Here is a 26,248-nt window from a genome sequence, read left to right on the forward strand (position 1 = left end):
TGCACTTTATTTCATTCTTTTGAGATTGTTCAATACTTTGGGGAAAATGTTTTGGGGCTTTCTTAGGGAGAGTTGAGAAGGTTGATGCCACTGTTGTGCATGTTTGGTTAATATGAACCCTGTTGAAAGAAAACAGCACAGACCAGTACCAAAACACAACATATGCTGGCAGTCACCAGCAAGACCAGCATATGTTGTGTTTTGGTGCTGGCTGTTTTCTTTCAGCAGGGAAGCTAACACCAGCAGCTTTGCTTAGCGTAGTATTAAGAAAAATTGTACCTATCATTAAGTAACATTTTATTTTATGTGTTGTTAGGTCGGGTTGATTGGTTGATAAACGATTTAGCTCAAGACTGAAGTATCTCATCAGCTCTTAGATGAATTCTGCTAACTATGATGCCTTTACATTTTCTTTACAATCTGTAAGAAAGTTGAGTTACCAGACTTCCATTCCGTTCCGTTTTCTTCTGGTTTTTCCATGAGGGTCGCAGGGGTCACTGGGGCCAAATCCAGTTAACTATGGGCGAAGGCCAGGGTACACCCTACTGCCAGAGTGTCGGTATTTAATGAGTTGGGAGTGAGACTCAAAAATCAACTTCCACACAAATTGGACCTCAAACATTCATGTTCCTGTTAGAAATGGTTGTGATCCTGTGACTTTTCCTTTAGCTTCATTTTAATAAGGTCAAGGTCAAAGTCTCTGTTTTGATAAGAATTAGCTAAATTAATGACATTCCCACCAGCCTAAGTTGTACTTTTCTACTGTGTTTTGTGCTAATTCGCAAATATAAGCATGCAACATGCAAAACCACAATGTCGAACATGGTAAACATTAACCCTGTGAAATTTCAGCATCTTAGCATCATTATTTTAAGGATTTTATCATCCTGACACTTTATCTCATAGCACCGCTGTGCCTCAGGTCTGCCTCACAGCCTCCCATGGCTGTAGACTCATGGTCTTGTTATTTATTTATAGCCAAACACATCCCATGTAGAATGCTCTCAAGTGCATACTCTTCCAGAAGACGTGATTTAGCAGAGTAATAGAGCTGTACTGCTGATAATTTTATATTCAGACTGCAGTTACAAAGCTAGCAGCAGCACTGAGGAGCTAACCATCTACACCTTTGTATTACACAAGTTGGTCTGGGGAGCTAAATACAGGAAATGTGCATGTAAAATTGCATGATAGCAACAGTGCGGTGTGTGTTAGTGTGTGTGTGTGTGTGTGTGTGTTTTGAAAAACCTTCAGAAACTTTCACCACCTAGCCGCCAGAGTAGATACCACTTTATCTCCACTTGGCAGCAGCACAGCAGGTAGGAACCTAATGGACATCATAGCCTCTAAAAGTGAACTTGTGTTCACTGCTGTTTGAGCTGGGAGAGCAAAGATAGCAGCGTGGTTACAGCAGGCAGAGAGAGTGTCTAGATGGTTATCGGGGCCCTTTAAGATGTCTGGGGCCTCCCAGGGCTCCCTGCAGGCCGTGGAGCGCCCATCGAAGAGCCCAACTGGGCCAGTAATCTATCCCCCTGCCATGCTGCTGTGCTCTCCACGCCGTTAATCCAATCACTCCCCTGCCACGGTGGGACAGGCAGAGCACTAATCCAGTTTACACAGCAACAAAAAAAAAGCCCCAGACTCATTCCTCACTCCCCGCGGAGCATTGCCAGCTTCTCGATGTGACATTGAGTGAGAAAGATGAGGATAATTACAGGGGCAATTATTTTATTTTTATTATGTGTTCAGCCTTTTTTTCCCTTCTTCCCCCCATGTTCCAAGCTAATTGCCATGGCCTTGTCACAAAAACCCAAGGTGATAGCATGCAATCATTTGGGAAGCGAGAGTCAGCCAGTTTTAATGCCCCTCGCCACAGCAGCAGCGGTTGAATCATTAGTATGCATCTGATGAGGTTTAGCCTTGTGTGCAATGGGCTGGGTGGACCTCAGATAAGTCATTTAGACTAACAGGAACTTAATTAATTTTGTTTAATCTTTATAAAGCTCCACAGGGGGACAGATTGGTACACAGCCCCTCGCCGATCCTTTCACCTCACTTCCAGCCCACCTATCTTGGCTCGGCCCAGAGGTTTTACACAACAGGGGCGACTGGTCTCCCCATCAATATTGGCTTAATGTTGTGTACAATGCTAAAATGTGGCATGTCTAATGAGACCAGGTGGGGTGTAAGTCACTGTTCATTTGGTCATTAGCTTGCAGTGGAACCCTGGCAAATGAGGTTTAGGGTTCAGTGCCGGGGAAAACTACTGCTGAGCCTCTTTGTCGCCACAAAATTCACCCTGGATCCATCGATAAATAATGTGTGTTCAAGATGTAGGGAAAGGACACTTTGGTTGGAACACCTCTGAAGTGTATGTTTACTTTAATGGCTGGTTTGTCTGAGGAAAAACACAGTTAGCTTCCGATTGTCTTTCAGGGGCTGCTGGGTCATACTTGTTTAGTCTGGGACTCAGCCAGAGAGTGAGCTTGGCAGGGAAGAGTTCAAAAAATTAGGAGCTAAAGGATGTTTCTGTCTTTGAGATTCTGCTAATACCTTACATGCCCTTGGGCAAGTTCTAGAGAAGCCTGACTGTGACTGGAGGATCCGGCAGAAAGGACACAAAAGTGTTCTCTCCTCGCTTTACATCTGAGATGCAGTTGAGCAGAGCAGTTACCCCCTGGTGGGATTAGTGGGAGACTGTGGTTGTACTGGACAGCTCTGAGGTGTAAATGTGTGTAAATGTATTAATGTGAAGCAGGATGCTGCTGAAAAATGAGTGTATGCTCAGCAAAGCCTCTATGGACTTTAGGATAAATGTAAAAATCAAAAAAAAAAAAAAAAAATTCAAACACAGTTGGCTGAGGAATAAAAAGATTCGACTCCATTTGTGATAAACAATCACCATAATCCGTGAAGTTCACTTACCGTGTTGCTGTATTATGTACAGACTATTTCTTTAGCTCCATTTACATCTATGTGCTTGTTCAAAGAGAGGAAAGAGTTAAAGAATGACTAAAGTATTAAATGATTTCTTTCAATAGACATTTTTTAGTGAGGTAGGAATGGAAGCGAAATGATGCTCTGCTTTTGTTATGCTGAAACGCCAAGAAGACCAAGAGGCGGGCAGTGTTGAGGTTAATGTAGTGTGATTTTTCATTCAAAGTCAGCATATATAGGTGTAGCTGTGGAAAACAGACTCTAATGGTCTTGTTGACCCCCAGGCCACGTCTCCAGATATCAATTTGTGTTAAATGTACAGACAGCATATGGCCTTGTATGCAGCTACACCACACACCAGTTATCGACTTCTTCCAGACACAGAAAACAAGGTGTTACTCTGAGAAGCTCCAAGGTTTAAGATGGCATAAATACTTACTAGTAACCTTAGTAAAGTAACCTTACTGTAGATGGGGGATCTTCTCACTCCTCTTGTGAGATGATGGTGTTACATCTAGGACGTCTGCTTGGTAGAAGTAGTAACAAGCCTCATTAACCATTTATGATGCACTCCATCAAGGCACTATCTTGTTGTACAATAACAGATTGTAAGAGTTATTTAAAGCTCTTCTTCATTTGAGAGTACACTTTACTTTAGGAGTGGTCGCATCAGCTGCTCCTGAAGTGAGACTACATATCAGGATAAGATTTCTATAAATGTTTTAACATCCTTGAGTCTGTTGCTTCAAAACAACATCATTAGGGGACATGAGTTGTTTTAAAATGTTGGTTGACTGTAGAAAAAATAGAGAAGAAGAAAAAGTTAGCAAACAAAATTTGCTAACATTAGCAAGCATACAGGTCATACCAGACCACACCTGCTGGACGTGTTCTCCATTGAGCCAAGGTGCATTTCACCAAACGTATTTCTGCTATGTGAAGATTTACATTCACTAAGCTGGAAACACATTGCACCAAATAAACTGCACTAATCAGCCACACATGTTTTCTGTATGTTGAGAGTGGGACCTCCATGGGTCAGGGTAGATGCTTGATCAGATTGTGATCTAGGGAATGGGCTGTTTCCAGGCTGTTTGTCACATGTGTTGGGCTGTTACTGAGCAGTTCTTGCAGCGTGTCCAGGCGCATTGTCCTGCTGGGGGGACCGCTATTGGGGAGTTCCATTGCCAGGAGGCTGTTTATGTGGTCTACATCGGTGTCTGGGTGGGTGGTGCATGTCAAATGACATTCACATGAATGCCAGGACTCAAAGTTTCCCAGCAGAACATTGTACTGTAAGGAGATGATCACTCTTAATCACTTCACCTGTCAGTGGATGAAATGTTGTGGCTGATCAGAGTAGTTCTTTGGTCGAGAACAGTTACTAAATATGTACACAAATCCTGCTCAGAGCCAGATGAGACTGTTACGTAGCTAACTGGTGAAGCTAATGTTAGCTTGCTTACAACCCTTTGATGGATTGAAACGTTATTGTGTTGCTGAAGCAGGACTATTTTAAATTACAATTCCTACATTATAAACTAAATCAACAAATAAAGTTAGTCAGGTTAATAATCCAATAGGTCTCATTCATGCTGAGCTAGAGGAATGTAACACACAACTCTCACCAATATAAGAATGAATTAATAAAACCAAGCCAAACCTACATTTAAAAAATGTTGGGACTTAAATCCACAATATGTAACCATTTCATGTTAAAATGTCTAAAAACTACCACACCATTGTTGGGTATTTTCTAACCTAATTTCCCTTCAGGGATTAAAAAAGTTATGTTTGTATGTATGTATGTATGTATGTATGTATGTATGTATGTATGTATGTATGTATGTATGTATGTATGTATGTATGTATGCATCTATCAACCAATCTATCAATCAATCTATCTATCTATCTATCTAAAGTGTGAGATGAGGCATATTCAGTTGGTTGCAATTTGCAACCACACTTCTACCCACTAGATACTACACACTGGACCTTAAATACATACACTGAGTAGCCTTAGCTGTTTCAACCCAAGCCAGGATTTTAGAAAAGGTTACAGATGAATGTTAAGCAGAGGCACACATACAGAGGCCTCGTACTCAGCAGCTAAATCTGATCAAGTGTACAAACCAGAGGACATTCTGAATAAATGCCCAGGAAGTAGCAGCATTTTGGCACACTGACAAATCTCATGTTTCTTTAAAACATGCAGAAGATTCATCTGCTGTGTAAGGCTGGCACGCAGAGACAGTGTTTGACTTTCATTGGAAATGTGCGTGCTACGGAACTAGGAGGTAATTAGTAAGACGTGAGTTGATTTTATGTATTTATTTTTTATTTTTTTTTATCCTTTGTCACTTAAAATGCCACACAATGCTCACAGCTGAAGGCACACAGATGTTGGAGCTGGTAAATGGAGTTTGGAGAAGAGCTTATTATGATTAAATGAATCTGATTGTTTTGTAACCCAGAGGTACAGCGCAGAGAAAACCACGTGAGGGTGAATGCAGCTACTCTAAGAGCTTGTCCCAATGATGAGTTCAAAGCCGACGGCCTATTTTTGACTGTGTATTTGATTTTGTTTTGTCTGTAAACACAGAATATTAGCTCAGGGGGAGTAGGGGCAGGGGCATCACTAGGTTTTAAGGACGGGGAGGCTTAGCCCCCGAGAGATGCACAGGATGTGAGCGAATGTAGCGCGTGAGCACAAAATTTCATAAAGAGCTAAAAAAGACTGAGAAATTATTTTTATACAGTACAAGAACAAACACAGGTTTGCACAATAACAGTATGTTTACAACATTATTATGTTGTGAGCCTAACAACACAGTAATTGTTTGCTCCCAAATATTTTTAAGTGGCACACATTACATTTTGGGCATATGTGACTAAAATGGTTGTAATTTCAAGCCCTGAAAAATAATACTTAATTTCTTGAATTAAAGTAATATTATGATACTGTTGAAAATATTTGGGTCAGGCTAATTTGGCTTTTATACATCTTGGCTTTCTCCACTTTCTAATCATTAATCTCCTCAATGAAAGCTCAAGTTCATTAAGTCTTATATGATGCACATTGACTGAAATGTTTCATATTTAATATTCATATTGAGTTCCATAAAATTCAAAGACTGTCTGCATCAAAAATGACTCTATCCTGTGAAATCCTTTAGACTCACCTTTCCAGTAGAAGTCTCTCCCCTCTCACTCCCTGTGCTTCTCTGTCCTGACTCCTACAGGTCAACAGGGGTGGTGGAGTGATTATCATTAGTGTATTATTATTATTATTATTATTATTATTATTATTATTATTATTATTATTATTATTATCCGCTGATGATAACCGTGAATGAGCTCAGCTCCTGTTTCACGGTGTGCATCCAAGTATAAAGTGAGAAACACAGCTTATCCCCTGGAAGGAAGTCACCCAAAGTTAGCGTATGATAAAAAGACTGCACAATTAACTCTATAAACAACCAGGGCCTCCACAATGCAGTTCAGACTAACCAGCTAGCTAAGCAGCAGCATTCTTTTAGAGCTGGAATGTAAATTTGACTGTGAAACAGCAAAGGTGAGACATGCACGGAGATTGTCTATTATGTGCAAGCTAGGTTTTTATTTGTCAATCAGGGAGCACTTGGTTTATTAATCACATGGGACTTTCTGCTGTTAGCTGGGGGCTGGAGCTCACTAATCGTTATTACCAGCAGTGATAAATACTTACTTTCTTGAATAACCTTCTTATGTACATTCTTCTTCATTCATGTTCTTCACCTCATGCTGTTGTAGTCGCTCTGTGTGCTTCAAGTCACACACATGCTGCAGGTTCGAGTGCAAGCAAGGTCGAAAACATGGACTGGATTTTCAGCGATGTGGCTGTTCTCTATATGAACAAGTGGAATGGACTGGATAAAGACACACTGAAAGTGCTCTCTCTACCTTATACTATGAAGTGAAGGAAAACTGACAGATTTATGATCATATTTAAGTGAATAATGACAGCTTATATGATTATTTATTTAAACTCATCTGGCCACTTTATATTGAATTTGTTGGCACTTTTTTGTAAAGAAAAAAACAAAACAAAACAAAACACCAGATTATTTATGGGGGCCTAAGAATATTTTAGAGGGGCTTCAGCCCCCCCTAAAATAGGCCTAATCACACCACTGGCTGGGTGGATGGTTGGATGGATGAATGGATAGATTAGTGAATGCATGGCTGGATGGATGGATGGATGCATGGATGGGTGGGTGGTTGTGAAGATGGATGGATGCTAGATGTGTGTCTGATACACTGCAGGAGTACTTCCTCTGATTTGAAGATAGAAACCCCAAAGGAGCTTAAAACCCCATCTCACTGTTATCTGACAAAAATGTTGAGATAACATAAAGATAGACAGCAAAAGTCAAAAACTGAACTAGATAACAAAAACATAATGATAGGACAGCAAAAGAGTTACATGCATCGCAATGTGTTAAACACAGACGATTTTTTTGTCGGGGGAATATATATATTTTTTTTTAAAGATACGTGATTGGAGCCCAATATATATATTATAAAAGCTGAATTACAAATAAATCCACCTGCTGATCGTGACCTGTTCAGGAAATGATCTCAGAATTGATCTGCAGCCAAGCTGTGATTTTACGTTGAATCATTTTTAATAGTAACACGTAGGCTCGATGTCAGCGCAGGTATCTTCCCTGATTAATAGGTCAAAAGCTATTAAAACTGCTCTGCTGTGTCCTACTCCGTGTACTTTCAGTTTATTAAAATCCATTAAAAAGTGTGTGACAACGATCCCACAAATACGCCCTGAATCACTTCTGTACAAGACGCCCTCCTTTTTGCCTCATTTCCACCTGTTAGTCATCATTACCCATGACATGTCGATTTTCATTCTAATATGGGACTGATAATAAATAGTGTGTTATTCCTTCACACGCTTTTTCTGACAAAGTGAGGAGAACAAAACATGCACATCAAAAGCATTAAAGTGCTGCGGAGGTTATATGTTGACATCACGTGACTGTCACGATGCAGAATGACAATCGCAAAAACTGTTGGAAGGACGAGTGACCAGTCAGTCCGCTTAACTTCATGTTTACTCTTCTGCATTTGTTCATGAAAAGTCAGTGTGAACAAGAACCGGACCAGAACTAAAATGCAAAGGTGTATAATTTGTTCACTTGCTATGGACCAGACGAACTGGACTATGACACAGTGTTGTGCCGCTCAATTTTCCACAACAGTATTCTTCAATCCAACACAGCTAATTAAAACGAATGGGTCGTTATCAGGCTTCAGCAGAGCGTGATGACGAGCTGATCATTTGAAACATGTGTAACATCCAAAACATGCAGGGCAGCAGACCTCCAGGACCAGGATTACAGAACGCTGCTCTGCAATACAGCTTCAACAACGTTTTACACTTTTGTGCTTATTTTATTATTACTTTCCAGGGGTCATTATTTCTATATAGTTTTTGTTGTACTTTTTTTTTGTACCTCATAAACTTTGCTTCATCATGTCAGCAAATCACTGTCACATATCTTCTATATGAAAAGTTAATTTCATCTAACTGTGGGTTTAACCAGGACCTCCATCAGGTGACGCATCACATTTTTTATAGGTCTTTCAAATTACTCCCTAATCAGCACAATACTCACCACAAATTTTACCTAAAATGACCCCAGCCTGATTTTATTATAATATTCTTCTATTTTCCAGTAGGCAATACATAAATAAACTTCCTTCCTAACTTCCTACTGGTTTCTGCTTTACCTCTGCTGATTGTGCAATCTGAATTCATTCATTTCCAACTACTTAAAGCGAGAGAAACTGAAGTGAGTTGTTGCAGCTTTGTTTCCAAATGTTTCAAGCATTTACATTTTCAGCAGCTTGACTTCGATTTCATTTCACTTCACTGATTTTCCTAATTTCTTTTTAAATAGTTTGCTGCCGCAAAATGGTATTAACCAGCAAATACAACCTCACAATCAAGAATCAAGTGACCTGCAAGACTTTGAAAAAAACAAGTTGGAAATGAAGCTGCAACAAATCGCTTCAATTAAGTGGAATGCTGGGGGGGAGAAAACTAGTTGGAAGTTTCCAGAAATGTATGAATAAAAAAGCAGCTATATATCAACATTTGCAAAATATAATTACTAAGACGTATTTGAGTGATTTTCAAACCATTCTGAGGTGAAATGTGGGGGTCATTTCAGAGAAATGTAGTGTTTACCACCTCCTGACCATGACACTTCTGATCCAATAAAAAGTGACCACATTCCCCTTACTGAAGATCCTTTTACTATTTTCCCAAGCATCTCATGATGAGTGGCTGTGGCTCAGGGTAGAGCCAGTGTCTTGTAATAAGAAGGACGCTGGTTTGATTCCCCTGGTCCGCATGGACAAGATACTGAACCCCAAACTGCTCCTGATGTGCTGGTCAGCACTTTGCATTGCAGCCACCACCATCAGTGTGTGAATGTATGAATTACTGTAAATCGCTTTGTACAAAAGTGTCTGTTAAAATGCCGTACAAGTAAATGTCTTCCTCTGCATATGAGGTTTGCCTCGAGTTAATAGAGTCAGCTCATGTGACCCAAGTAGAAGGCTTCAGGTGTCACATGGGAACAGGTGTTCGTGTACGGCCACAATGATTGTACATAATTGAAATCTCTGGGAAAGAGTCATTAAGCAGAACTTGCATTAAGATTTTGATTTTGATGTCTGAGTGTCTTGCCAGACAAGCTGTTGTACCACCAAACACTCCCTTTGGGATGCAAATAAAATCACAGCAGCACTTCAGCATGCAGTAACAACTCGGATGGCTCCAGCAGGCTTCGCATCAAATCACAGCAGCATGTTAATAATATTATCTGTCAGTCGTGTACTTTGACTCCTGAGCGCCACAGTAATCACTGTAATTAATACTGCCCGAGGATTCTGATCTGAAATGTGCAATACTTTTCATTCTCATTCCCACATCGGTCTTGTCCAGCCCATCACCGCCATGATTAAAGCACAGCCACTGACATGAATGGGAAATAGATTTTTAAACAATGCCTGCTAATGGAAGCTGAGAGCAAGGATGATTAATGGATGATTGTTTAATCGATTAATATGTCGCTTCTGAGGATTTAGAGTGGGGGAGACTTCATTTCATGATCTGCTGGTTTGCAGACATTAAAGAGCTTACGGCTGATATCTCGGCAGTCTGTCCCATGACCACAGGAGGTTCACATGTTGATATGTGGGGAGAAAAACACAATGGAACCTCAATCCTCGTATTTATATTAGAAGCCATATGAACTTGTTTACCATGAGGATCCATTCAGTGGTTTTCTTAACCCCGGAGGCTGCTACGGAGTTATTTAAAAAAAATGATTTGAACACATTCAATTCAATGCTTTGATGCTCTGCTCAATGCCAGCACTTCTGCAGGCAAGGGATGCAGATTGCTATTTTTCATCAGGAATAAAAGGACAGTTTAATGCCAAAACCTAAAGAATTTCAATACATGCAGAGGAGCTGGCAGATAAGTCAGCGTTTTCCTGTATTGCATCAGTGTCAACATCCAGCAGCACAGCAGTCATTCATGAGATGTTAAGCCCACCGTATCAGTCACATGCAAGGACAGCTAATCCCCAGACGCCTGGGAGTTGTGATGATGACTACATTTTTTTCCTAATCTGTGTTTTAGCAACCAACATATCATTTGCAGTAAGGGGTCTTTTCTCTTTATCTCCTCCTCTCCTCAGGTTGGAGGACACACCATGCTACCTATTCGCTGGATGCCCCCAGAGAGCATCATGTACAGGAAATTCTCTACGGAAAGCGACGTCTGGAGCTTCGGAGTCATCTTGTGGGAGATCTTCACCTACGGGAAGCAGCCTTGGTTTCAGCTGGGCAACAATGAGGTACAAAGAGCCTGATGCATTTAGAGAGAACCCTCACAAGAGTTAATACATATTGTGTATATATTATCAAAGGCTGTCCTGCAGGAGCACACAGTAAAAACGATAGCTTAGGGGTTAGTTAATGGCAAAAGTCTTCTTCTATGTCCCTTAACATTTCATGAGCGATGAAAGGAAGGATGTTTATCTCAAATCACATGAAAAATATAGCAGCTGTGGCAGGTGTTATTAAAGAGGAGGCATTGAATAGATTTGCCTCTCCTCCCTAACGGGAACGTATGAGCTTTCTAAAAGCAGATTAAAATGAACACTGCCATTTTGGATCTTAATCTACTGCCGCGTGTTGTTTCTGTTCTCTTTCTGAGACTTGTGCCGGCCCAACGAGGTGATAAATTGATGCCGCTTTGCCACCAGACAAGATGCCGCATTACATAACACCCATGATTGGTTTGTTTTTTCGTTGGAGGCTCTGCTTTGAATCAATAAAATTCAATTAGGATTACTCTTGTAAAGCGCGCATATTGAGAAAATTAAATTGACCTAAAAGAATAACCTGGCATTTCAAGTAAGAAACATCAATATGCTCTAGGGCTTGACACAAATTGGGATTTCCACATTTCAGTGTGTCCTGCGCGGGAATAATTTTGAGGCACTCTAAATGAAACACTCAGCTGATTGAACCACATTGCCGAAACCTCATGACAGTGTAATGAGATGAGCAGCATATTATGTCATGATGAAGATAAAAGTGAAAATCCTTGATCTGTTTCTCTAATGTAGTTTTGTCTTCTGGTAGCGTCACAAAGCAATATCGTACTTATTATTCAGTTATTCAGATTCGTCGAACACATTACACAATGATACATTATGGCAACAGTTATGAGTGAGTATCAGTGACAATGATAAAGTAGCACCTGGATGCTGTCGGGACTTTGTTCTCAACCGGCCTGTTTCTGCTCCACCACTGTCCTCTGGTTTTATGTAGTAAAAAGCAGGACACCTATCACAGAGGAAAACAAGCAGCCGTGCTGTCAGATTACATTTGGGGGAAATGTGTGTAAAATGAGTCACAAGACATTTAATTGAAAGTCGTAGCAATAAAAACACAAGGGGTATTTGTACATTCCACTGAAGCCACTTCAGATGAAACTAAATGGGTAACTACATCTAAACGCTGCAGTACAACTTGAACCCGAGAGACGAACCAGTCGCACACAGTTTCCATTGAGCAGCGCTCCTCCTGCACAGTGTCTGATCCACCCTGCAGCTGAGACCCAGCGCTGCTTATCTGTCCATATGAGCAGCTCGGTATGTTTGGGGACCGGTGCCACACTCATCACTAGCTCTGTGGTCACTGGTGGGATCATAGAGCTCAGGGTGTTTTTAAGTATTAACAAGCATTTCTATTTTTAAAACCATAGTCAGATGCCAAAAAAAAACATTTGATGCTAGAGAATTTCGTATTGAAAAGTCTTTAAGCCCTCCGCTCATCTCCACCGGCCTTCTGTTGGTGTTGTTGCACCTGGTGGAAAGGGCCAACGGAATCTGCTCGAATTCTTATTAGCACCACAGAGTTGGTGACATTAATTATTCCTAACATTGCTCCATTAACTTACACCTGACTAGAGGTCTAATCAGCCAGGGTAATTGAGAACACCTGGTGCCTTTAATTTGCAAGGTAACCAGTAAGTAAAGCTGTCAAATAAAGGCAGCAGTCAAATGTACAACATGAAACTGTACAAGTATAAAGCAGAGTAAGATGGAAATACTTTGGTAATGCATAAATATCCAACATTATACCTACGAACAGTACTGGAGTATTACAGCTTAAAGGTACATCTGCACCTTATACCTCCACCTGATCTGACGTTAGTGGAGATGCATTGTGGGTTGTGTAGGTGCCAGGTGCCAAATGACTCTCTCTCTGATTCTGCTGCACTGATAAAATTCTTTTTTTTTTTTAAAATCTGTCCATTAAGAGAGTACCGTCTTTTTTTTTTTTTTTTTTTTTTTTTTAATGATGCACAAAAAGTTTGTTGCAAATCTTTTTCAACATTTTTTCAACCCAAGGAGTTTTTTGATTGAACGACTGACAGGAAACAGAAAATGTCAGCTGATGTGATTATAACAGGACGGTAATTGCATTTCCACAATGATAAACAGTAACAACCTTGTCACATGGTGGGTTGAGAATTTAGTAACAAGTTTCTGTAGGTTACAAAATCATTGTGGTTATACATTAGTTGGATTCCTTGTCAGCTGAATATTGTGACACGTCTGGTGTTTCCGTGACCACTGCAGCCTCACTGCTCACATTGCTTGTTTGGGATCTGGGGATATATGCAAAGAGGCTCCATATGTCTTTGCAGGGGAGCTGATGCTTTATCCCCTCAGTCTAAGTCTCAAGGTAGTCTGTCTGCCAGGCCTCTCATCCTTCGGTGACAATACAAGTGAAACAATTTACCAAAATGGAGGAAGCAGTGCTTTACCACTGTAAACAGATGCAGCAGGTGGAACAACAGGACAGGGGTTCCCACTGGTTTATTCTAATAGTTTGGTTTTATTTCAGTGTTTCGCTGTTGTTGACACTATTGGGTATAAACCTCAGTGAAGTCATAGTTATTTAAACACAGATAAGGTTTTTTCTACATTCTTTCCAGAAAATTAGGCTTCAGATAGCAGCAGATTATCGAAGGCTTTGTTCTGACACAGTGTTGTTGTGCTGCTAGCTTGCGAGAGCATGAAATTGCATGACACCATAATGTGTCTTACGGGGAGAGTTTCCATTTTTCCTGCTCAGCTGTGTCAGTAATTATTCTTTGTCTTAATAAGTGAAACACATAAACATCAGCACCTTAGTTTCAAGGCTAAAGAAAGTGTATGTGTTGGCAATGCTGAAAGAAAAAGAGAGAAAGAAAAGCTAAAAAAAAAAATAGTTTACTGTGCGTTTTTTCAGTGCTTCTACTTTCATTATACACTAATAGACCTTTCTCCATTCTCTTGAGCTACAGTGGCATGGAATTGACACAAATAACTAACAAATTGTCAGAGCTGCAATGAGTCATGTGGCTAATTAGAGTGCAAGTCCAACAAAGAAATGACCAATCAGTCTTTCAGAAGCATCTCAAACATCCACATCCACACAGGATTATTGTTATTTTGTGCTGTGGGACAGAAAAAATTAAATCTTGTTTTCCCTTCGATATTGGACAAATCTAAGACTGAATGCATACTGTTTACTTCTTTCATCTCAGTTTCATTAGCTCAAACCTCAAAGGACAGCCTGCTCAGTGTCAACGCTTTCTCATTATGAACAAACCAAAGCAATCAGTCGGTGAAAATCATCTGTCTCACTCCGCTGCCCTCTCTTGCTCTGCAGGTTATTGAGTGCATAACCCAGGGCCGGGTTCTGGAGAGGCCGAGGATTTGTCCTAAGGAGGTGTATGACATCATGCTGGGCTGCTGGCAGAGGGAACCGCAGCAGCGACTGAACATTAAGGACATTCAGAAGGTCCTGTTCGCCATGGGAAAAGCCACCCCGGTCTACCTGGACATCCTGGGCTAGCAGCGGCCCGGGAGGTGGCCCGTTCCTCGCCAGACAGACAGATCGACAGAGACATACAGACAGACCGACCCACACGAATCCAGGAATAACCAAACCAACCTGCTCCACTGTCGTAAAACACCTACAATGTTTGGGAAGGACTTAAGTGCCTGCAACACTTTTGGATATAGTGGATAAAACGTATTCAAAAAAACACGCACTTTTACATTTTGTTTACTTGCGTATAAGATGTACAGGTTTGAAGAAGACTTTTTTTTCCTCGAAAAAAAACTGCAAAAATACACAAAAACGGAGACGGAGGGGAAGTAAAATGGACTGGCAATAGGATAATGGCCACAGCTTGATTATTGGGTGGAGAGAACACATCAGAGTTAAAATCTATCCTGGGTTTGGTTTTATGAATATATATAGAAATATTACATATATTTTATATTTATTTCTTTTTGTCAGGGTGTTGAAGGGTCTGCCATGTCTGTTGCTAAGGGCTCGGCCCTGTCCGAAGACATCACCGACAAACTATTGGCAGGGACTTGACGATGGTAGCCTTACTTGCACTCTGATTGGCTGACACTGAGCTTTCGACGGGAACTCTATTTCTGAGGATTAACACTGGATGGTTGAAAAAAGGGAGCGCCCTGTAGAGGACCTACCCAATCAGACAGCCGACAAATCTATTTTAATTTAAAAATAATGTACATATTGTAAAATTCTATGTGTCAAAATTATGTTAACTTATTTTTTCGGGTGTTATTTTGGTTCCTTTTCTGACTGTGATCTGGGTGGCTAACGTATAAAGCTATGGTATTTGTTTTCGTCCTAATCTAGAGGAGTTTTCTCTTGGGAATAACCCGTGTCAGTGCTGGTAAGTTGTCTCATGTGGTGAAGGTGACTGACAGTGAATACAGTTTGGAAAGTCCACTGACACTGAATCACAGAGACTCTGGAGAATGGGGGACGACTCAGAGCCATCAACACGACACTTTCCAAAGAGGTGATGAAACCTCGTACTCACTTTCCAGTTCATTTGCTTTTTATGGCAAGAATAATGCGTTGCTAAGTGATATCTTACACCACACTTCTGAACACACACGCACGCTGTGAGAGACTGTTTTGTCTTTTTCAGGCTTTTTGGTGTGAAACTGCTTTTCCACTCTAAAGAAAAGATTTTTGGAACTGGACGTATAAATCATCTGTTAGCTGCAGGTGTGTGCCTCGCATACACAGCCTAAGAAAACCTGTAACATAACGGAATAGATAGACATTTTGGGAAGTGCAGAATTAGATGTGAAGGTCGATACCTCTGCCATGTCTGTCAGCTAATTATGATGCTCCAACTAGCTTAGCAGTTAGCATTAAGACTGGATATGAGCAAACAGCTTACCACGCTTTGTTTAAAGGTGACAAATCCACCTATTGGCAACTCTAAAGCTCATATGAACATGTTACTTTTCTTTAGTTTAAGCTACAAAAAAAGAGGTGTAAAAACTGCAGCAGCTGCAGGTTTACATGGATTATGTACTGGACTGTTTTAAGGCTGGGAGCGGAGGAGAGGTTTTATCTAAATCAGGGGCCACAAAGGGGCCATGGTTGGAAGTAGGTTCACACTTGCTGTACACGTATGGGCAGCACATCCTTGTACCCAAACAATTTACAATTGCTCTAAACTATTTCACACTGCTGCCACTTTCCTCCAAAAATAATGTGGTATGTTGGGACAAATGTCATGATTTCATAGCTGCTCAATTGATCAGAAACCGAAGGACAAGAGAAAGTGAAAATCTAAAGAGACATCGAGCCATAATTCAAGGTTAAACACCGTATTTGATATCCTATCAGCTAACATTAAACTAATGAGTCCAAGATGTGCATTGGTAATTGCGGGTTGATTTACATCTTCTCCATAATGTCATGTGACTCTATCAAACAGTAGTGGCTAAATGCTAACGTTTGTCTACCTTTAGCAGTTTTACCTTGAAATCTGAATTTTCCTTAGGCCACCCATTGTCTTTTCAGTTGCTGATCACTGAGGAAGCTGTGAAATGACACCAGTTTTAATGCAAAGTGTCAACCTGCAATACAGTATTACGATGTTTGAGCTTCCCAACCTGAGTGTGACGTCAGAGGAAAATTGGCATCATGTTAATATGGTTTATTTAGTCCCAAAATGACATAAATCACTGTTCCAAACATGAACATTGTAGCATAACAGCGTCATGCATACCGGACCATTGTTGTACACTCACAGTTTGGTTAGGTTTAGGCAAACTACTCCAATTGGTTAACAAAAACAAGGTGTTTTGGGCTAAAAACCAGTGTTACCTATGTGACTTAACTTACATAAGTATGTTGCTAAAGTAAACTGAGTTTAGAAAAACTCACGGCCGACTTAAGTTTCTCACAGGAAACAAATAGCGTGAAAGTCCTGTGTTTGTTTAAGCCCTTTATTCACCCTGTCTTCCTCGCTATGCTGACTGTGCCGCTCTATACCACTTCACCTGACTTCCTCCTTCACAGCTGTAACAATTACTACAGCCACTAGAGGCCACTGCCCAACAATCAATGTAAATATCATAATAAGCTGCTCGCAGGGTCGACCTTTTAGTCATTTTCCTGATGCGGACAGGCTGAATATGACATTAGTATCGATCTTGTCATCCAACTATACAATAAAGCAAATTTCCCAAAATGTCAAACTGTTCATTTAAAAACATTTAAGAATCCTGTCACTTCACAATCTAAGAAAAGAAACAACCCGATAGTTTCCTCCCCCTGAACATTTCCTTTAGAGCAACAAATAAAAGCATTTTTATCTTAGTATTCTCACTTGTTTTTCATCAGCTGTACATGACTCACAGCCACTCGTTCCTTCCTCGCACTCGCGGCCTTTGCATGTTTGGCAAAGATGAGGCTTTACTCCCGTCTGATGCTTTGATAAAAAACCTCTTCTGCCATGACCAGAGAGGAGCCACTGAAGCAGGTCGACACTCGTGTTAATTTATGGACGGTACATCAAAAACAATAATCATTCGAGCAGATCAGCTAATTGTGTGGTATTCTGCGTTCCATACTTTTGATAATTACCGTATTTAATGAACTGGAAAACATGAAGAGTTTTGTTCCAAAATGTGACAGAGAAACATGACCCCCAAAAAGCTTGACAGCAAAAAAAAACAAAACAAAACACTAAAACCAAATGATATTAATTTCAACAAATCGTTCATAATTAAGCGCTCAGTGGACAAAATGAGTTCATTTTTACAGAGTGAAACCTGTAGATATCTCAGACGCTGAATGATAAACCTCAGGCAACGATTTTATTTTATGTTGTATCTGGATATAAAGCGTTTTGGAGTGGAACTCTTCACATCTCTTCCTTATTATCTTGACATGAATTCTCACAGTGCCACAGTGTTGTCTCTGTTCCCCGTTGGGACTATGTAAATCATTAATGAGCATTCAGTTATTTCAAGTATTTTATATGGAAGGCAGGATCAAATCCAACGAGTTACCCAAAGCATTGAGTTTTTGTGTATTCTCTTGTGGTAAAGATAAACGCTTAAAGACATTATGACACAGACCGTGAGCATTTGCAGGGTATTGTAATCCTTTCATGGTGAGTTGAATATTGTTTATAAAGTTTTCTTTTTTTTTTCTTTTCTTGGATGAACTAACTGAACACTTTTTGAAGCGAAGTTGGCATATTACCATGTACACATGTTACAGAATATAAAAATGTGGTATAACAACTGCAGTATATAAAATACTGGTATTCCATGATAGATCTTTGTATTAATGTGACTCTCTTAAGAAAATGTCTTCAAACAATCAGACGATCTCCTTTTCCATTTTGTCCTGTCTTATAAAGATGTGTAAATTTGACAAAATCTTGTGTTCATCTAAATCTCTGAGAAAGCTGAACAGCATGTGTTCAGTGTGTGTTCCTCTGTCGACTCCTGAAGTGATAGAAACACAACTTTTCTCTCAGGTCAGAGGTCAGGACCCATCCGTAGACCCAGTTTTCTTTTTATTTCAGCAGGACAACATTTCTAAAACATTTTAAGTGAATTTGAGTTTTACAGACCATCTCCTCTTTGTTTCTGTGGCCAGCTCCTTCTCACGGCCAACCCGTGGAATATGGCAGCTTGGTCTGTGGCCTCAAACTATGCCTCCAGTGTCATTTTTGAGCTTGAATGGCTGCGATGTCAAGTTAGTGCTATCACTGTCACCAGTGCAGTGCCTGTTCAATTTATGCTGTTCAGCACAGACTGTCTGGTAATGTAAGGGGTTTACAGATCCAGTCTTAAGCCCCCTAAAGTGCTTACAGAGTCACTGGGGCTGCCACAATAATTTAAATAATGTTTGATATTTACAACAACCAATCAAAAAAGGCATCCAGGAGCAGCAGACAGTGCTGCCAGGTAACTATCATTTTAGCTCTCCAGGCTAGCATTAGCTAACATACTGCAGCTGAAAGAAAATGAAAATCTCACCTCCAGCTCTCACAGAGGAATAGAAAACCTGTTTACCTCATCTCCCCGCTCGTCCAGACTTGTTTAACCATTTATGGTTCATTTCTTACTGCAACACATTAATTCCATTTAGTCTACATCTGTTTCCTCATGAGATCCTGTGAGAGTCGTCAGGTGTGAGAGTGTTGAAGAGACACACCTCACTGCCGCTCAGAGCGATGTTCACTCAGCAACAAACCTGCCAAGTGTGAAGTCCATCAGATGAATGGTTCTCCAGATATGTGAATATGGCAGACAGACAGACAGACAGAGATTCCTTCCTTCACAGTTAGATATAGTACATTTGAAGCAGCCAGTTAGACTTTCAGAATGAAGCCTGCTAATAAAGTGTTGACACGCAGTATTATGACAGTGACAGTCCAGGTTTAGGTCCAAAAACTACTGGATTAGATTCAGGAAAAGATCATGTTTGGGTTAAAACAACTACATTCAGTGATGTCAGTTATGTCACAGATAACCTACATAAGGTAATTAACATATGCTAACATACTTATGTAACATAACTGAAAAACATGTTATTCTTAATTCTTGGTCACACACGAGAACGCAATCTCTGGTTCGAGGAGGGTAATTATCCCACTGGACTCTCTGATGCCCCTGTATGTATAAATATCCAACTATTTGCTTGGAAACCATCTTAAAAAGATCCCCTTACAACTTTAAACTTCACAATATTATACAATTTCTTTAGTATCCTCAAGCCGATGTTTATCCGTGCAGTTCACAACAGGAACTTTCAGTAACTAATGCAGCATGACTGCTCACAGGACGGATTCACCAACATGTAAATAAACACAGGATGTGCAGCTGCAGCCTCCAAGGGATTCTGGCTCACTTTACTCCGGTCTGATAAAGTCCCACCATGTCCGTGTTTCTCTGATGAACATTAAATGTACTTTTACTTCATACTTACAGTTGATATTCGAAGATGTTGGGATCCGCAATAAGACAGTAAAGCACAGCTTACTGTGAGATGCAGTTATCCATCATTAAGAAACAAATGGAACTGTGATTTACACTGGGGTTAGTGCATTATTTATACATTTCTAAGAGCCTCCCTTCATCAGGATTGATTTATTAGTTACTCAGAGGGTTACATCACAGTTCTTTTTGATACAGAAAGCAAAACAATCCATTTAATCTATTTCATAACAGCTCTTATGTAGTTTCAACGCGCCACTCTTAAAACCAAACCTATGCCATTGTGGCACACCTAACTGCAACTCAGTATCTCCATGGCAACACAATGCTTCCTGCTTTCCATCACTAATACATATCAACTGTTGTCCTGAAACACTGCACATTCATTCTGAAAAAGAGAGCACAGAAACACAAGAATATTCATGGATAATAGCCTCATGTTATCGTGGTTGTTTTGCACTCTCATGACTCTCAGTATTTAGGTTCAGAATGTCCATCAGTACGGTTCATCATTCTTCATCCCTGGAACACACTCACATGTATACATTAACAATTTAATTACATGCTCCAAATAATCTACCTAGTAAGATGCACTTTCATACAGAGTTTGTTGTACAGCTGGATGAGTTCAGAACGCGCTGCTGCAAAAATTGAATTAGGACATAGTTACTCTTTGCTGTGTGACCAAGCATTGTGTTCATTTATCTGCCAAACTCTCTTGTTTAAGTCCTCCCTGCCTGGCCGATGCAGTGGTCTTGATGAAACAACACCTACCTTATTCTTCAAAATGAAAAGAACAAAAGAAAACATAGCTGTTCTCCACATCTAATCTAGCAGAGGATGTACTCTCAAATAACTCCCAGGCCCTGTCTAATTAAATGTTGGGGTAATCATTCTTTTCAACATGTGTTATTTTAAAGGAGTTACAGAGAGATCCACTGCAGTATTAAAAGCGATTCAGGAATAATTGTTTAATCCATCTATTTTTCTCGTACAAGTTTTTTCTGTGACTGAAATATGTCCGTCCGCTCCAGTGAACATTATGCACCAGTGGCTTTTTTCTGCCTATTGGGCACTTTTTGGATCATTTTGGAGATCATTTTATATTGCTGTTTAATAAAACAATTAAAGTGTAAATGATATCATCATTTTTAATAATAAGATAAGGCAGAATGTAAATAGGCAGAATGTAGCTTTTGGGACATGATGTCTACTGGAGCGGACAGCTGTATTTTTACAGAAAAAAGAACTCACAAGAATATTGTTATAAAGACTCAGATATTTCTAACATCTTACTTATAGAACAAAATGTTGTTACTTGTCTGGTTTTCTTAGAATAAAATGATCTAACTTGTGCATCTCCTTATCCCTCCACCATTCTGAATTTATGATGCCATATCTCAAAATGACAAAGAGATACAAAGACAACAATGCATGTGACATGGCACTCCAACTTAATTGGTAAAAATCGTTTCCAAACATCTGTTATGGACACCATGCATGACAGGGTCGATTAACTAACTAACCAAGCAACGGAACAACTGGAGGCCTACATTAAGTGCCATGCTCAAAGGAGCCGTACAAACATTGTCGAGAGAGAAAAAAAAGGATGCCTGATTAGTTTTAATTTTGTTTTGCCTTAATTGGACAGCTGATATTGAGGAGACAGACAGGAAATTAGGAAAGGGGGGAGGGGGTGACAACAGTCAAATAGTAAATCCAAAACCTATACTACTTATCTCACACCAGTATGTATGAAACATTAAGTTAGGACACTGTGCCAATACGTGTGAACATGCTGTGTGCTCATATGTTGTGTTGTGATTTTCAACACGCTCAGAAGAGATAATCCATCACAGTGAAATGTAACTTCACAGTCTGATGATGCACAAAAAGAAACGCGGACGGCGCTTTATCGCCGCTACACTTCAGTGGCGAGTGTCCGCACATTAGCCGACAGCCATCCTATTATTGTTTTAGCTGCCCTCTCACAAACAACAGGAAAATGGAGACACAGTCAGCGCCGAGGGATTTGAGGTCAGTGAGCAGTGTGTTATGATGGCGGCACCTTAATTGTTTATTGATTTACAATTACACAGTGTTTTGTGTGTTTAGGTTTCACTGTCAGCCTTGTGTGTGAGTGTGTTCATATTTGTGGTTTAGTCTGGAGTGTCTCCAGTGTCCAGTTTCAACGTGTGCGGGTTGTAACTGCAGCCTGTAACATCAGCCTGACAAATGCACACGGGGTGGACAAACTGTAAACACATCACAGCCGAGTATTGAGTGTATACGGTTACGCACGCCGCTGCCTTCACTGTTAATTATGGTAGCTGCGTCTGGCAGCTATTGAACAACTGTGACAATTACTTTGTTCTTCCAGTTTTCGAATATTCAAACAACTAACTGAGCATCATAAATGAAGCTGGTGCATACATCAAATAAAAAAAAAATAATTAAAAAAAGTTTATTTAGTAGATCAGGGGGGGAAAAGCTCTGACAACACCACATGAAAATAAAACACATCAAGAACGCTTTCACAAAATTGGAAGCAGGTGAATGAAATTTGCCTGCCGATGCAGGATGTCAGGCGCACAGAACTCACATGTCAGATGTCTACTTAGGCCTAGTTGACGTTCTGTCATGTTTTATAGACAAACAGAAGTCTGAAAAACGCTCCCACTCGGACATTTAGGTGTATTACCTGTTTTTGCATGTCCATAGCAACTGTGATGTTCCATAGCCAGATCTTTAATTATCTACTCTTTAAATATCTGTTGTAATAAGTGAATTTCCCAGTTGTGGGATAAATAAAGTCTATCTATCTAATTTAATGAACTGTGTCTCTTGTCGACAGGCATCTGAGAGGGGTCCTCGCCAAAAGTTTAAACATAACCTTTGACGTCCGAGCGAGGTCCTAGCTCAACATTCAGATATTAAGTGCAGTGTGTGTCCAACAGTGGGTCTGGACTGACTGACTCTGTGAACGTGACATGAACGTCTCCCTGATGTTGTGTGTTTGCTGGGACTGTTTTTACAAATCAAGATTTTGGAAAGTGCTACTGCCTGGCAACAAAACCTTCACTGAAGTGATTTAGTTTATAGTTTAGATCATTTATTCTTTAATTACAGTTGCTTTCCCAAAGTTCTCTTGTTTTCCAGGCACTTATTGGACATTGTGTTGAATAACATTGTTTGTCAGTGTAGATGTCATAGCATGTTAATTTTTGGCTCTAACACTATAAACAGTAGTAGGATAGACTTACTGGTTTCTTGTAAAATCGACATAAAAAATGATTTTATGCACCTACAGATTTATGTCCGAAAATATCATCTCATTCTTCCATCTTAGTCAAATTTATTACAAATGAGGAGCAGAAAAATGTCAGACTTCCGTCTTCTGTCACTTCTAATGTAAGTGTCAGAGGGAGATATTTTCTGACACTGACGGTACAACCAAAGAGCATTCCCTGTCGAGGTTTTCTATGATTTTTGGCTCTAGGCCTGTTTAATTGAACATGTCAGTTCATACACATGTGTCATGATTATGACTATTTTCAGGACCACAGGCAGGGATGTACGCGTGGAATGCAAATCATGTACACTTGATACTTGTTGCTGCTGACAATTCTTCAAAGTGCATTTCGGGATTGCAGTCACTGGCGTCCACTCGTTTCACTCTGATATTAAGATTCTTGTCAAACATCTTGAGTTAGATAATCCACCACAGTGACCATTTAATTGACTTTCTCTGTGTAGCTTTTATTACTGCCGCAGGTTCAGGCAGTTTCACGTGGACACGGTTTGAAAAGTTCCCAAAATGATTCCCTGATGAGATACTGCTGTAAGAAGTCTCTCATACATTTACTAGACTTACTAGAAATATGAGAAATACATAGCCTGCAGAAAACATGCAGTGATTCCTACTATGTGATGATAAAACCTGTTATCATCTCACAATATCTATTGACTACTCATTACAGACATTAAGACCGATCTGATTGCTAAGTATTTTTCCTGGAAGATGTATGATCACTTCTCACTCACATCTCGACACTTCCGTCATATCTTTCCTCACAGCTACAGTTGCTGTAACTCTATGTTGCATGACAAACAGGGCTGAGGCAGACTCTTCTAATGTTATTGTGGAGAATTAGTGCTGATTAGAATTTGAACAGCCCATCTAATCTGTGTTATATGCTGAACACCTCATTTAACACTATTATGTGGTTAGCTGGCAGTAGGCGAAGAGATAAAACTGGGCAACAGTTGTGAAGAGCCGACTAAAAGTTTTTAGCGGTTTGATGCAGGGGTTTGGACAGCATCATCTGCACCTGGACATGTCTGTCACTAATTGCAGTTTCAGGAGGAACCTTTAATTACAGTAATCAGTGAAGACTGAATTTTGTGGAATTCATACCTACATTTCAAGCAAACACACGGCTTTGACAGATAGGTAAAGGTTAACGTCGAGCAGGGGTGTTCATACTGTGAGGCGGTGAGAAGTGTGGGGGAGAAATGTGAAGCAAAGTCACTGGGTGAGAGGAGTGACTGAGTTCTACCTACGGGAAGTTCTGGTCTGGCTCACTGATTTGTCGACAGTCAGCAGCTGCGGCTGACGCAGCTGCTGCGACACGCAGCTCATGGAGGCAATTAAGGTGGTGTAAAACCATTAGCACCCAGTTGTTGCATCCAAAAGAAACTTTTTCTTGGAGTCATAACTGGGCCAAATCTGAACATCCAGACATGTACATGCTATTACATCCAATGTAATGTAATGTACAAATACATTAAAAAATTTAGAAACAATAAGAAAACAATAAAGTACTATATACAATAAAATGCTCAAGTAGTTGAAACTGAAATTGAAATAAATTATCAAGGTAAATAAAATGCAATGCTGAGGTATCTTGGAGTAAGGTTAAGTTGAACATTTACATCCACACTTTAAACAGGAAATACTAATAGATAATTCTGCATTCTTAAAATTGCCAATACATGAACAAGTACACATCCATCCGAAAGCTGAACACTGAAGGAGGCCGAGGGCTGAAATGTGTCTGTTTGTTTCTGCTGCTGTGGATTATTCTGAAGTATAATCTATTTAGTACTCGTGCGTTATTTTGTGATTTTTTATTTATTTATTTATTTTGTGTCTTGGCACCATTACACTACCAAGACTTTGAGTAGTGTCTTTTTGTCTGATTACATTCCAAAAAGTTATCCCAAATTATGGAAACTTATTTTCAATATTCATGGCATAGTAATTACCCAAACCAAAATAATAAATACTTACTGGAGCTCTGACTGTCTCGTGGAGATCAAGCAGTGGAGGAGCGTTTCGATAGAGAGTGTTGGGGGGAACATTGGTTTTGATTTTGTCTACGGGTGTTGAGCAAAGTCTCAGAATTGAAAACTTGGATCCAGACCACAAACACAAACTCCAACACTGTGCGTCCCACTTCGACATTTGATGGATTAAGACGGGGTTTAGACCAATGTGATGAAAATTATTAAAATGTCTAATTCATGTGCAGCTACTGCTGGGTCTTCAGTTGCCAAACAGTATTTCTTTGCTGAATTCGAGGTGATTAGTATTTTCTTCTCATACATGCCAGCTGACTGCTGCAGCAAACAGTCTCCAATGCGTGTGACGTGAAAGCTCCTGCTGAGAGCATATTTAAAGTGAGTATACTGTGTTTTTCAGGCAGATTGCTTCTTGTTTTTTCAGCATCGAGTGCTGCAACACCGCCAAGCCATTTGAGTGACAATCCAAACATATACAGAAAAGACATCATTTCTGAATTGCTTTTAAAAGTGCATTCACCTTCAAGTATTCAGTCCCTGACTCACCCTCATCTGTGTCTTTCAAAAACATGAAATGACTACAAGGAAGTGATTCACTCTCCACACTGAAGATGGTCTGTCTTATTTCGTCAAAATAATCCTGAACTGTATTCAGCGGTGTCAGCTTGCCTTGGATAAAAGAGGTATTGAACTTCATTGATAACTGTGGTGGCTTTATAGAAAACACAAGGACAGGAAATGGGGGCCGACGGTTCTCTCTGCATCTCTCTTTCTTTGGCTCTTCTGTGCAAAGATGAGGAGGCGAGCTCATTTGTGAGGAAGAGGTTGTGCAAACTGAAAGAGAAGCCACACTGAAGCTCATTATATAATCCAATACCTTGCTGTTTTTTACCCACAGACACGCAGGCAAATGTACTGACCTTGAATGCAAAATTGCTCACCGCTGTTTGATCAAAAATGGTTCCTTCCGTATGATAAGTTGAGAAATCATAATCTTCTGTTCTGCCTCAAAGCAGTCTCCGGTGCTATCTCACTGTAAACAGTGTTTTTGTTGAGTACCTGAA

The 26,248-nt window shown here is 40.1% G+C and overlaps 1 protein-coding gene across 4 annotated transcripts in view; it reads left to right on the forward strand.

Moving 5' to 3' along the window:
- ntrk3b (neurotrophic tyrosine kinase, receptor, type 3b) overlaps window positions 1-19,271 on the forward strand; it is a 191,991-nt gene extending 172,720 nt beyond the window's left edge. For 2 of the 4 annotated variants that reach the window (XM_037096655.1, XM_037096654.1), the window contains exons 16-17: window positions 10,710-10,868; window positions 14,245-19,271. In XM_037096655.1, the coding sequence (XP_036952550.1) occupies window positions 10,710-10,868; window positions 14,245-14,430 (345 nt within the window). In that variant the 3' untranslated portion in view covers window positions 14,431-19,271. The remainder of the gene's footprint in view (window positions 1-10,709; window positions 10,869-14,244) is intronic. The other 2 variants (XM_037096653.1, XM_037096656.1) reach the window with 1 other exon arrangement.
- Window positions 19,272-26,248: the final 6,977 nt, after the last annotated feature.

Source organism: Acanthopagrus latus, chromosome 4 (genome assembly GCF_904848185.1).
Source record: "Acanthopagrus latus isolate v.2019 chromosome 4, fAcaLat1.1, whole genome shotgun sequence".
NCBI lineage: Eukaryota > Metazoa > Chordata > Actinopteri > Spariformes > Sparidae > Acanthopagrus > Acanthopagrus latus.